Source organism: Orbicella franksi, chromosome 13, assembly GCF_964199315.1.
Source record: "Orbicella franksi chromosome 13, jaOrbFran1.1, whole genome shotgun sequence".
Taxonomy (NCBI): domain Eukaryota; kingdom Metazoa; phylum Cnidaria; class Anthozoa; order Scleractinia; family Merulinidae; genus Orbicella; species Orbicella franksi.
Genome location: NC_138157.1, coordinates 13416443 through 13430593, shown reverse-complemented (window position 1 = coordinate 13430593; position 14151 = coordinate 13416443). Strand labels below are relative to the sequence as shown.

The window sequence follows — 14151 nt, the reverse complement described above, 5'->3', positions numbered from 1 at the left end:
AGATGTGGCTTTTACGTTGTTCTTGTGGTATATTACTGGATGTGGTTTGGCAGATATTTTAAAGAACTTTCGTGATGTTTGCCTACCATTCTTTAGAAGATTCAGAAATAGTGAGCTGCTCATTTTGACGGCAAACGTGTCTGTGAAGACTTGAAGAATAGACTTATCGTCGATTCTGTGCGGCCACGTCGAGCAAATACTTCGCGTAACTCTCTCAAGGTTGGTCTTTTGAACAATTGGCCAAACATTTCAACACAAAGGTTTTTCCTTTGGTAATTGTGGCTTTTCAGCTGTGAAACTCCGTTTTCTTCTATTGCATTTCAAGATTTAGACACGGAAAAAGCGCAAACCCCCTACTGGTACGAGCGTCGTGTGTGATTATCAAGCCTTGAAGTTTGCAATGTCAGGAAATTTTACAAACCAGTGTTGTGACGAACCCGTGGAGGAAGAATTCTACTTGGTGACTTCCACATGGCCTACAAGCGTTGTGATTTTAACAACAGTTTTCATGATTATAGTTAACGTGGTGACACTGGTAGGAAACGCTTTTGTGATTGTGGCACTGACAAAGATAGACGCACTGAAATATATGGCAAACAATCAAGTTGTTATTTCGTTAGCGGTCGCTGATCTGTTAGTGGGTTTACTTGTAATGCCGTGTGCAATTGACGCTCTGTTGGCGGGAAAATGGCGCTGTGGGAATCTGTGGGGTAAACTGAATGCCGTTGGGAACTTCGCCTTCTGTATTTCGTCTATCATGCATCTAGCGTTGTTGTCTGTTGATCGCTACATCGCAATTTCTCGTCCGCTAGTTTATTTATCTGTTGTCACTAAAGCAAGAGCTCGAAGTGCGTGTTTATTGCTATGGATATATTCGACACTGTGGGCCCTGCCACCATTATTCGGCGTAAGTTCTTACGAATGCTTTATTCCCTATATCGGAAAATGTCTCCCAGAAGATTGGCTACAAACTAAAGTTGCCATTGCTTTCACCGTTTCGGTGGTTTGCGGAACATATGGGGCAGCGGTTATAGTAATGTGCTACGTTTACTTCAAGATTTTCATCGCCATTTTTAAACAGTTGAAAAGAATTTCTGTTACGGTAGAACAAGTTCGAAGGAATAGCTTGGCAGCGAGGAGGAACGCTTCCACAAGGAAGGGTGTTACAACTGTACTCATTGTTATTGGAACTTACGTAGTGTGTTGGTCGCCATTTTGTATTCTTCTGTTTGTGCAAATGGCCTGTGGAAAAACCGCAGGGGGGTCGACTGCAGATATAATAACGATGTTCATTGGCTTTGCAAACAGTGCGTGTAATCCAATCATATATTGCATTAGATACAGAGCGTTTCGAGAAACTGTGAAGCGCATATTTGTAAGGAAGAATGACTGCTTCAAATATTTCTTCAAGGCCGAAAGGGAGCAAACACAAATAAGCACACGATCGATAACTTTGTGATGTTACTGTTTATAAAATAACTGAGCTACTACGCGCGCTCTCATTGATCGATAGGTGTGTTCACATGAGCCTGGACAATGTTAACACGGTTGTGACGGTTTAGATTCGCACTAATTTTTGAGAAATATTTTTTAAAGCAGCAGAGTGCGGTTAATTATTTTCTCTATGATATCCTTTGCAGAGCTTCAGAGTATAGATATAAAGAGTACATAAAATATAGATAAAGATTACATAATATATACTATTGGGTTATCGCTAGGAATTCAGTGTTTCTACGCAATGCTAACAAATCGCGATTGATAGCAGGAACCACACTTCAATGTGCTATAAAAGTATTATTTTTATTGAAATAAAACAGTTACAAAGAAACGTCTAATATAAACATTGCTTATAGTTGAAAACAACGTTACACTTTATACAATCGCCCTTTAGAGCGATTTTCGATTGACTAAATGTGCTTTTGCAGTTTTTGTTGCTGTTGTTGTTACTGTTTAAAACCGCTAGCTCTCAGTGCGCCAAAACTTATTATGAAAACCCTTTCTACTTTTCGATGGTTTTTGATGGTGACACGTTTTAGCTATGATCAGGTTTCACGTTTGTTGTAATGGATTACCCACAGTTGTTTAAAGGGTTGATAATGTTATCCACCGGATCGGTAAATAACCATCCACTGGATAAGTGTTGACAAAGCAAACCGTAATGGAGAGTGATTTATCCGGTGTACAGCGTTGTTCACCCTTTGAAAAACTGGGCTAGATTTGATCACGTTTCTTAGTTGAACGGTTGTCTTCTGAAAATCGCTCTAAGGACACTTCTGATTGTGATTGTTACAATTACGGTGATCTACATTACCAAAGTTTGATACAAACTCGTACTTGTGTTCTTGAGATAAACGCACTACAGTGCTGTTTTGTAATAAAATATCTTCTTTCACAATTCTGGCATATGTACACGAGCACATAGGTAAGGGACCATGCAACACAGAATGGACTCAACGTCTGGGTTCAAGCAATGCTTATAAGATTTTCAGCTAAACGTCCTAACATTACAATATTTCCATGGTAACAATAACTTACCATCTAAAAACTAACGATACAAAATTACTGAAATTGAAACAATTATCTCTCCCAGTATATGGTTCCTCTCCGGCCCCTCCTACGTCAATGACAGCTTCTGTATATATATTTTACCAGAGTCTCGCAGAGTTTACATGGCTATGCGAGACAAGTATGAAGAGTTGACTTGATCATTTTCGTATTCTCGGTATTGGACTGGGACTAGCTTGCAATGGAGGCTTACGCGGGGGAATATCATTAAAAAGAGATTAATGACATCTGCATTTGAAAAGACTCCCCGTATTAGCCTCAATTGCAAGCTAGTTCCAGTCCAATACGGGGAATACGAATATGGCCTATTGTCTTGACATATTCGAAGCAATCATATGAGCCTTGAACTATGTACTTTATTCTACAAATCCTTCCGGAGTATTGAAATCACTGTCCATTTAATCTCCTTGGTTTAATTTCATACAAGAAACCGAACTATCAATAGCACAAATTTTTGATGTTACCAGCGATCGAAAAATTTTCGGGAAAATTTAAATCTCAGTCAGTGATATGACTTGTGAAGTTTTTGGCTTGTGGTTTACAAGTAAATTTGACATGTCTTTAGAATTATTTTCAGTTCTGTGAGCCTTGCTCTATAGTTGCCTGGGAAACTGCAAAAATGCAAACAAATCTGCCAGAATTCACAGGGCAATTAGATTCTTAAAATAAATCACATTGAGACTATTAACTACGGAAAACGTAAGCCTTACAATGGCTATCTCAACATTCACGTGGTTTCTCTGCTTAAGCCCTTTTCGTTTTGTCATTTTTGTTGCATAGCGAGAGGTCTTCTACTGTTTTTCGACATGTGCAGCCTTTCTAAACTCGATACTACCCAAATAATCCTCTTTTTATATGCTATCTGTATAGAATTGCTCGCAAGCACTTTGTAGCGACTTTCGCCACCTTAAGCAAGACATAATAAAAGCAGCTTCGAGGAAGCTAGACACAAGAGGTGTTAAGACAAATAATAAATTAAATACTCTTGATGTTACAAAATAAAAGACTTGTAAAATTCCAAACTTTACTTCGGTTTGACACAAACCATTATCAAGTTGATTTCAATGGTATCCGTTTGCTTCAGCTAAACATGGCTTGTAGAGACATTTTTGTTTGCTAACAGATCTTATGTAAGTCGCCTTTTTACCTAGGAAGACGTAATAAACGACTTGCTGAGTTGGGAAAATGGTGAAACATGTTATGTCTTCCTAGATAAATACGACCCATGCAGGTGACATGCTGATGCAAAGACTACTACTACTACTTCGGTTTTAAAGACTTTTCAGTGCCTGCTTTTCTGAATATTTTTGCTCAATTTTAGTACAAAAGTGGTGTTACACTAATCTACTACAAAAAAAATGATTTCTTAAACTTTATGAAGCAGTGTTTACGGTGCTCACTTTAATACATGCAATCCTCTTCCAGATTTGTAGCTAACTGATCGTTCAGATTTGGCTCAGACCAAAAGTTCTCACCCGCTGTGTTTGCGTTGTGCAGGCTCATCTTAGCCATCACGTGGGTGATAACAATGGATACCAGGCTCCCATCAGCTCTTCCCAGGTAGAGAGTGACTTCATACGAAGGATACTCTCGATTTCCATTTCGGCTTTCTCTGAGAGTCGGAAGAAATTTTCCTTGGTAGTCAAACACTTTCGTGCGTTCTTCCCTTTCAAGCTTTTTGGCGGCCTTCCTTCCGTTAGAAAAGAAAACCTGAATGGGACAAGAAAGGTAAAAATGACGAGTTTATATTGACAATAGACAACAGATCACAAGAATATCACTGTCCTCAAAAAGGAATGGTTGAAAGCATATGAATGAAAACAGGACTTTCAGAGAGAGAATAACAACAGAGCAAGGCTGATTGCTACCAAGAGACTCTCACTATGACTTTGAGACTCTCGTTACTATGTATAAAACTTAACGCGACAACGACATGATAGAGTCCAAACTGAAAACCAAGAATTGCAACCGTCGACAGCTGTTTCGACCTGGCTGGGTCTAGCTAGCAGCGAAAATTAGAGCAACCATCACAAAGGCCAATTGTCTACTAAATGCACATAACAATGACCTCAGACAAAACTCAAATCCAAATGCTTGCCGATTGGTTCCAAAGAAAGAAAAAAAAAAAAACAGCTTTCAGCCAATCACAGTTGTAGAAACTAAGAAAAAAATATCACAGCTGCCTTACCCTGGTAAGACACAGCCGTGTAACAAAGATATCCTGGGCCTCATTTATCTCCAACAGTATCCCGCGTTTCAAGAAATCCATGACTTTGATGGTTTCTTTGGAGTAGTTGTTGACCAGCGGTAGCTCTATCTGTCTTGCTGTGGGAGGTCCGTAAATTTTGCTGAGCAGTGCCAATTCATACGGACGGGACTCCCCCAGGTGGCTTCCGTGGAATATCCTGATGACTCGTTCGCTTTCTGTCAGCCTGGTGTCTGTGGAATAAACTTCGCAGTTGCCATAGAATACCCGGATGTGCATAGCGGTGGAATCTAAATAAAAAGGAAAAAAAAAAGGTTTAAAGGACTGGACCTTTCCTTTTGCTCAGTGCACAAGGATTTACAACATTACTTTCAAACTGACCGAAAATTTAAAAAAGGTTACTAAACTCTAAGAAGTGATGATTATAGGCGCTCGGATCACAGTATCTTAACCGCGCCGCGTAGCTAAGTCTGTTTATTTTTGTCAGCTGTGAGTTCTAAACATCACATGGGCCGAGTCAGAGTCTTATTGGCACAATCTCGGCTATATACTAAAGAAGAATGATTTACAAGAGTTATTTATAATATTCTTTACAGACGAAGCACCCGTCACGTGAATACGAGATTTTCGACGTTCTTACAATTTCTTTAAAACCTTAGTTTACCGAGTTTCCCAAAACATGAAATCAGGAAACGGGTGTGAAGGAAAACATACATGAACAAGAAACTATGGCTCATTGACACACCAATGTCAGTTACTACATTTTAGGACACAACTGAACATTTAACACATAACAATCAGTCGCTGGTGATTGTAATTGAGGATGCCTACCACAGTTCTCCCCAGTTGATTTTCCACTTCTCGAGAACATAGGCGCTGCATTTTCATTCAAATGAGGAATGGTGACCTAGAAGAAAGTGGGGAAACAAAGATCTGAGGCCTGGTTCACACTACGCCGGAGAAAGTTAAAAACGCAGCTTTATTTCTACGGTTAGGCCTACCGTCAATAATAAACCGTGACGAAAACGGAGTTTGAAGAAAAAGTTCTTCAAAACAACTGAAGGAATTTGAAAACGCCGGCTTTGCGTTTTAGTGTGGAGGGAAAAACTTTGAAAAACGGAGCTTTTCGAAATCGATGACGTCACCATGATCATGCGATTTTCCTGACCGAGTTTTCCTTGGAACATGAATCCAAAATGACCGGTGATTGTTGCGTTTTATTCCTCCATCGTAGTGTGGACGGAAAACATTTGATTCGTTTTCGGAGTTAAAACGCCGTTTCTGATTTTCTCCGTCTTAGTTTGGACGGTTCCTGAGTGTCCAACTGTCGCTGCACGTGTACACGTGTGTCGCGAACAGAGCCGTACATCATGTTTTATACATACCGGCCGTCCTATGGCATCTTCCATGTCCATACCAGCTGGTTCTACAGAGAAAATTGCACAAGAAAAGTCAGGTAATTACCCCTAAAACAAAGCACATCTCTACATCTATTTGAATAATAACTGTTCCAGTCTTACCTATTAATCCGTTGTCCATGTTTAGGTGAGTGCTGACAGAGGAGGTGACATCAGAGGCCTGGGAACAAAATGGTAGGGTGATGTGAAGGGTAAGAAATATAATAGATGAAGAACAACTTAATGTACAAGAGCTCTCCTTGGTCGCAAGTCCATTCCACGCTCCTGCATTTGCAACTGAAGTCATAGAGTTACGCTAAACAAAATCTTACAAGAGCACACCCGCCGACGTCATGAGAATTTAAAAGGTTTTCCTGTGTTCAAAGCTGGTATTATTTTTCCAAAGCATTTCCTTGTTTGCTGCCTTTTTGAATCGTAATGTGATATGTCCATGAGAAACGTGCACGGCTTCTAACCAATTGTGAAAGATCCTCGTTCATCCAATAAGAAGCTCATTTAAAGGGCCAGCAATTACAGCACATTTAGCTGATCGAGCTGATTGTGCTGCTGGTTGTGAATTCAGTTTTGTGAAACATTTGAAATCGTGGAGTTAATCTAGTTTTTGAAATAAATTTTCGTCTTTCGACACTCGAAGTTATCCGCTAGAACTGTGCTATATATCGCCGACAAAATTTGTAAACTTTAAGGGAAAATTTAGCATTGACCTTATCGCATTCTTTCCCGTTCCCAATAATCTGGAGCTGTTAAAAATGAGCGATTTCAGTTAGTCTTTGCACAGTCTTTTGGTTGCCCAACAGTTTGTCTTAAGTACCAGATCAAAAAGAGAATTTTAAGCGTACCTCATCCGGCAAAACAACCTCTTGCAGCCACAGTTTCATGTTCATCAAGGCAGGATTAGTTGTCATAACATGTTGAAGGAAGGCTTGTCCGCTTTCACCGAAGACCGACCCATTACCCATTTGCCTATTGGCCGCGAATATCGCGTCACAGATTTCTTTCCTGATGTTGTTCAGGTCCAAATTATCGCAGGTAGAAGGGATCTGTCGGATATAGCCATTGTTCATGAAATTGCCATTGGAGACGCCCCCGTGGCCGTTGGTGTAGGGAAGGAAAGTGGGTGAAGTGGTATAGGGAAGGAGAGTGGCTTGATTTGCGCATGCCGGTTCGTCTGTCAGCATTGGTTCATACGCGTGACTCGGGTATGGAGGAATCGTCTGCAAACAAGCCATGAATGGAGGTCATATTGCGTCAATTAAGGCACTACTGTCATGTGTCACTGATTAACTATGCCGTGTAAGGTGGTTCTAACATTTTTTTTTACGAAAATTCTAGATAGCGCCATGCTTTGTGACTATAAAAAAAATTGTCAACAAGACTTTTTTTAGGTAGCCATTTTTATGTGGTGACCAATCGACTTAAAGCTATTGACCATTATTTTGATGTAGTACATCATACCGGTTTCTATCCATGTCCTTTAGCTAGCCAAAGTGCACAGGATCAAACCATCAAGTTTGAGCTTCCTTGCCAAAGATGTATGAAGCAGATCTAAATTAAACCACTCCAGTCGTTAATCTAGACATCAAAATAACCCGGGCAGGGACTCCATGCTAAAAGGTCAAGGATGCTCGTCGGAAAATTGGAATTTAACTCCTAAAAGGGACTATTCTGGACCTGGCTCGAGCTTAATTTTCCCCCTAGAAGATATCACTTTTTTTATTTCTTCGAGCGCACCCCAGAAAATACATTGACCAAAATCCTTGATTTACGCGCCTACGCGAGACGACGAACATCCAGGACCTTTTCTTATGGAAGTCCCGGCGGGACTGTAACATAGCTCCGCCGCGTCTTACCGGAGTGATATTGTCAAGATCGATGTCGTCCTCAAGAGAACTGTCGCTGCTATCGTGCTGTGGAGAATCGTGTTGATGGCCGCCATAGCTCTGTGTCCCTGATGATAGTACAGGGTAGTTATTGAAGAAGTAGTTCTCTTTAGATGGCGGAGCGGCGCGTATGACAGAGTCGTTCTTTGGACAGCACCAAAAAAGAAGTAAAATGAAGATGAATCAGTCAGAAAAGCTAAACAAGTTGAACGCTGTTTTGTAAAGTACCTCTTTAAAATCAAGAGAGGCCACTTTGTGTTGCTCTAATAGAAACCCTGAAACAACCGCAAGTAGGCTTAAAGAAGCTCCCCGTTTCGTTTTGTACGCTGTTCACACTATGGGAACAAACTTTACAATAGGTACTTCTATGCTGAAGTATAACAAAAACTCGAATCTCGCAAAGCCGAAAACCCTCAAAGTAACCAAGATATTAACTTCTGAGCGGAGGTCGCTCATTTCTTAGCTGCAATAGTGATTAGTCCCTTACAAGTAAGAAGTAGTCACTCTTGCGAACAAATCTGGGGCTAAATGGTATTTTGCAATGGAGAATTTACTCACCAACTGACGTTTTCCGTTTTGATTTGCGTCCGCCGACCTCGGTAAGCTTGAGGTTTGTTTTGTTGGACTACCTACTGTGGAAAGTGACAATTTTTAGGTTTTTGTTTTTCAGTGAAAGTATCATTTAGTATGCTAAAACGATATAAAACAATTAACGAGTTGGCAGACATGTGCTAACCACTCGTGAACTGACTAGTTGAGATTTTTAGTTTTATTTTTTTCTCCGTTCCATTGCGTTGCCTTGTCCAGTGTGATATAAATCATAGTTTTCCTTTCGGTGGTTTCTCGTTAACGGCTGTGCGGCTCTCTGTGACTTACTTTGTATGCATTTTTATTTAGAAGAGGAAAATTTATCTACCAGTAAGTGTAAGTTAATTTGTAAGCTAGTTTGTAAAAAGTAGTTTGTTTATCAAATACAACTCAAGTCTTCCGGTATCTTGATAACATCTTTGGCTTGCATTGTACTATATAAACTTTAAAAACTTGTTTAATTAACCTCCTAACAACTCTCTGGGAGTCTTGCCAAAATTAATGAGCAGCATATACATATATTTGTATCAGGAAATACTGTGGTAAAGCAAATTTAAGATGCGTTTAAGAATGTCTCAGACACTCAGTTAACTATCGAACCACTTTCAGTCACGGATACATTAACTTCCCGAATAACATGAATTCAAAACGTCTTTTAAGTTATTTGCTTTCGTTCTTTCATTTACATACACTAAAAAGTAAACAATTCGAGAACTTAGGGAAACTAGTAACTGAGAACTTTAAAACTATTATTAATACTAAGACTTCCTTCTTTGCACGTGCTCAGATATGTTCGTTACCTAGGGAAGTTGTTTCACGTGAAAAGAAGTTACTGGTAACTAGTGTTTTCCCGGTCTGAGCTAGTTCCACTGGCAAATGACTCGTCAACTCTAGCAACTGGGATGAACTCAGTAAAAACGACGGGGAGGTGCCATTAAAAACAAGATGGGGTGTGTGAGGCGGGGTTTTAATTCAATGTTCATTCGAAGAAAGCTACAAACGAAGGCGTTTCATGTGACTTTATGGTGTCGGCCTTTTCTGTTATCGAATCTCGCCCTCTTTACTTTCGGTATTGTTTTGTTCACACTTAAAGCAGTTTGCGGTGTGGCTAAAGGTCACAACTGTGTATAGTGTGAGAGATAATGAAAGCTTGTATTGTTCTGTCTCCAGCCAGGCGTTCTGATATAAACATGTTCAGTTCTGCATACGGCTAGACTTTGCTTTTGACATATGTCTTATGCAAAGGAACGGCAGAAAAGACACACGGTCACGAACAACTTTAATGTTTTGAAAGATTGTCTGTTTAATATTCATGGCAGTGTGGAACACGGAGAAAATCATTACCATTACAAATTTATTCAGGTAACAAAAAGTAATTGAAGGGTTTCCTTCCTTAGTAGATCGATATTATTTCACGATCACAAAAAGACAGAAAAGTTCAGCTATTTTTATTTCCAGCAAATTCGACAAAAACTCGGAGTTAGCTTTCGAAAGCGTTTCTTGCAGTCAGTGACTGTAAAACTTAATTATTCGCTTTTTAAAATAATTCATAACGATGGTTCGAACGTAGTCTCAATTTTTTGTGTAGTTTTGCGTAATTTAGCTGCGATAGTAAAGAGTTTCGTTTCAACTGCTCAAACGAAGGTTCGAAACAATCAGTTTAACGTCCTTTGGCGCTGGACACAAAAAGGCAAAGGCGCATAATTTTATTTCACAATCTGGTAAGCAGATCCCTGATATTGAAAAGGGAATTTTTTTCTATGGGTTAAAATCGAAAGTAATTTTATTCTTGCCCATATAAGAAGAAAATGACTCGCCCCTTAATACGCCCAGATTACGAACAACGGCGTTTAATTTTATTCAATGTTGTCATTATTTATCATAAGCTATATACAAAGACACGCAAACAATTCGTAAAGAGATCCTTTTATTGCTGTCGCCTGAATTTACTTGTCACAGTCGTCTGGAAAATTTTAAGATAAGTGCTGAGATCATTCCCCACCTATGGGATATGACGCTCATTCTGGAATCCGGGAATCCCCTTATTTCGCGCTTCGCACTGAAACTTACTTTAAACTTTACATCCATGGAGTTTTTAACTCTTGTAAAGCCCTCAAAGATGGTATGAGTTTTGTTTTTCATATCTCGTGCTACCTGCAGTCACTGTTCTTCTGGCTCCATTCTTTTTGAGACTTTTTCTACAACTTCCGCTGTTGATGATTGACAGTTCGGGTCCTTTCACTGAATATTGTTCTGAAAACCCCCACAATATCTGTACGATTGTTAAAGCTCTAAAATTGTTTTGAGCAATACCCATTTTAGTTCTTAGGAGGAAATGCAATCTTCAATTACTCTTAACAGGAAAAAAAAAATTTTTTTTTCGACTAGATTATATATATATACTTTTAACTTTTTTCGAAGTGATGCCTTTTGGCACAAGTAAGGACAATAAAATGTTGGAAAATTTTTTAAACTAGGTATTTGGCGCTCTCTCTTTAACATGACACATAAAATTCCTTAGAAAAAATCTTTATCTTTTTGTAGGACGCGTTCTAACTGAACTTGAAGGTTTTTCAAGCCGCTGCTTATATTACGCTGTAGAAAAGGAATACACTGGTTAGGTACTGCTGGAAGCGGGTCACACAACAATTCAATTCCCTCGAAACTTGTTAATTGCACCGCTTAAGTGATTTTATGTCATCTGAAATGTTTCATAACATTCAAACTTGTTTTTATCAGTTCGCCGGTCTAAAATGTTAATGTCAGAAACTATTTATATCCACGAGTGAACATGCGACTGCAACCGCTCTAAAATTGCGAAGCCCTCATGAATAATGTTTACAGAAAGGCAGCATATTATTTATTTTACCTCTTGTAATTCATCTTACCTTTATCCTTAAATCGGAAAACTCGATAAGGCTCCTTCTCATCCAAGCTATGAGGCACCCTCACTTCTTCCACGTCCGGCATCTTGTGCAGAGCGCAGCGGAACCGCGTTTTCCAAGTGGACGGATCGGCTGACTCTCCTTCTCTATATTTGCCCGTGTGTTCAGCCCACAGCTTAAACAGCATCGCGTCCTTTTCGACGACAAAATCGGGTTTGCCAGCGTGCTTCCACGAGACTCGGAACTCTTTGAGATCTTTGTTTCGCCAACTCAACCCAGGCACTTTTCCGCTGTTGATTTTGTCTTCCAACCATGGTCTCAGCCGCTGTCGTTCAGACATCTCGGTCGGTAATAGCCGCAAAGCTTGCTTGCACTTTCCTTGAATCTACTTCCCCAGAAAATTCAAGTGGTCTATCCTGCGGTCGGTGGGAAGGCCTACGGGAACGCTTTCTTCGAAGTCTAGCACGAAGAACACGTCTTTCGCTTTCTAACGTCCATGCGGTAATGTAAAGTCCGTCTCAAAAGCCAGCTTGTAATGTTACCCTATTTAACCAAAGATGTGTAATTCGAAAGGGTTTTTCCCGGTCGAAGTTCTCTTGGCCCATTGGCTCAGCCCAGCGAAGCGTGAGACTTCCGCTCCTGAAATTTACACGTGTTGCATATATGTTAATTTCAAGCTCCGGAGCAAAACAAAAAGAACTTGAGAATAGAAATTAAGTTACTTTTAGTATTTTGATATTAGGCAGAAATTTTCAATAGCAAACCACATTTAATCGATTTCTTAGAAACAGAAAATAAAAATTGAAAAACGAAGAAAAATAAAACGATGAATAAATTAGGAAATCGCCGTGCCGATGAGTTCAGTCGTCACGCAAGAAACTGATTTCGGCGTTTACTCAACGAATAGATCTTTAAACCCAGTTTGGCTATTTGCATTGTTGACTGCTAGAGGTATTCACTTGATCACAAATCAAAGGAAAGAAAATAGACGACAGCATTTTGCACTCATTGTTGAAGTTACGAATTGTAAACAAGTGTCAAGGAAGTGTATATGACAACTATGGATTTTAGATATTGACAACCAAATCAGTGACACACAATTTCAAGATAAGCTATTGAAACTGGAAACACTGGTCACTTTGTACGTTAAAGTGTGATGAAAAATGATCAAAACTCGATGCTGAATGATAGGAGGTCATATTTATATGGTGGATTGCGTGACAAATTATATCGGCGTCATAAACAGAGCATGACCTATTGCGGCTCTATTCAAGACACAAAACAAGACAGGGTCGAAAACTAAACGGAATGTGTAAGCAGGTTTCTAAACAAAGAAAACTATAGAGTTTACTTTACTTGATCCCTTGTCGAAAATACTGACTCTTCGTCAATCTTAGTTTTTCCTTTATTCTTTTCAATGGTCAAACAAACATTTTGTAATGCACAACATCCATAGAGCAATTCATAGTGACTCAGAGTGACTGCAGGAAAAGATAAATTGCTGACTAAATTACACCATTTTCGACCGTCAAGATTTTTCTCTGGCCATGTTACGGCTAGCTCTGGCCTTGAACCGCCCAATCACTTCAGTCACCATCTTTATATTATGCCTTCAACCGGAAGGGGAATAGAAACCGTGAACATTTTCCTTGCCACTCAAGGTGGCTCTCTACAATTGATATCGTAATAATACTTTGTGTAGATGTCATTATCTCACTCGCGTATTTTCGCTAAGAAAATCGGTCGAACTCTTCTGTTGATGTCACCCTCAGGGGCGATTGATGAGTGTACCATGTTTTTCTTAGCTTTTTAAAATAAAATCAAATTACCATGGTGACAGCCCACGACGTCACAAGGGCCACTCCTTGTTCACCTAGCGTACAAACGAACAAAACTGGGAAAGGTGCTGCTTCAGCGCTTTATGGACAATTTAAATTATTATAGGACTGAAAGGTTCCAAATTTCGAGTCTATTAATGATAAGGATGAAATACGGTATAAATAATGAAGAGTAACCTTAAAGTAAAAGTAATGGACAGTATTCATGTGTAAATACGTTTGTTGACCCCTCGTTATGCTAAACAGGGTGGTTCTTTTTTTAGTCTGTGAAACACTGCATTGGAACAAATGAGAAGCTCTTAATTTCATGGGTGTTGCATGGGGTGTGACTACTCCGAAATGAGAAGCACTTAACTTCAAGTGTTTATTGTGTTCAAAAAGTTTCGCTACCATGTCCGAACATGTTCACAATTTTATGCCTGACTATTCAAACAAACGTTGTTGAGCTGTGCTTTCTTTTTTTTTTTTTTTTTTTTTTCATGCTTTCATGCATTCTGCTCAGTTTTGGAATTGTTCTCAGGGGACATCTTACTAAAATAGAACAAATTTGTTTCTTGGCACTCCTGGCGGGTAAAAGCTTAATGCATTAGGATCAAAGAACAAAAACGAGTCAGTCATTTGAATGCTTCTGATAACGGAAGTAAAACCACATCGGTTCGTACCTTGCCAATGTCTTGACGCAACGAATATCAATAAGAGGGCAGGCACAAAAAATATATACGTCAATATACACGCAACTCGCTATGATCATTACATTCTTCTTTGTGCATC

At 39.5% G+C, this 14151-nt stretch overlaps 2 protein-coding genes across 3 annotated transcripts; one reads left to right on the top strand and one right to left on the bottom strand.

The window, feature by feature from the left end:
- The first annotated feature begins 176 nt into the window (after window positions 1–176).
- LOC145466803 (histamine H2 receptor-like) lies at window positions 177–2781 on the top strand. Its single transcript, XM_081450513.1, has one exon. The coding sequence runs from the start codon at window positions 401–403 to the stop codon at window positions 1457–1459; it is 1059 nt and encodes a 352-aa protein (XP_081306639.1). The 5' UTR covers window positions 177–400; the 3' UTR covers window positions 1460–2781.
- Window positions 1838–12346, bottom strand: LOC145466783 (uncharacterized). 2 transcript variants are annotated; one of them, XM_081450496.1, is made up of 9 exons: window positions 11546–12346; window positions 8628–8701; window positions 8040–8213; window positions 7029–7403; window positions 6292–6349; window positions 6157–6197; window positions 5603–5678; window positions 4754–5061; window positions 1838–4275 (listed from the first exon to the last, which is right to left on the bottom strand). In XM_081450496.1, exons 1-9 carry the CDS (start codon window positions 11880–11882, stop codon window positions 3967–3969), a joined length of 1752 nt encoding a protein of 583 aa, XP_081306622.1. In that variant the 5' UTR covers window positions 11883–12346; the 3' UTR covers window positions 1838–3966. The 2 variants fall into 2 exon arrangements, with proteins under 2 accessions (XP_081306622.1, XP_081306623.1); XM_081450497.1 differs by having other exon boundaries at window positions 8628–8698.
- Window positions 12347–14151: the final 1805 nt, after the last annotated feature.

Coding starts and splice junctions, on each gene's coding strand:
- LOC145466783 (XM_081450496.1), bottom strand. CDS start 11,882: ATGTCTGAACGACAGCGGCTGAGACCATGGTTGGAAGACAAAATCAAC. Junction 6,198..6,291: donor CATGGACAACGGATTAATAG/GTAAGACTGGAA, acceptor TTTTCTCTGTAG/AACCAGCTGGTATGGACATG. Junction 5,062..5,602: donor ATCAACTGGGGAGAACTGTG/GTAGGCATCCTC, acceptor CTTTTTATTTAG/ATTCCACCGCTATGCACATC.
- LOC145466803 (XM_081450513.1), top strand. CDS start 401: ATGTCAGGAAATTTTACAAACCAGTGTTGTGACGAACCCGTGGAGGAA.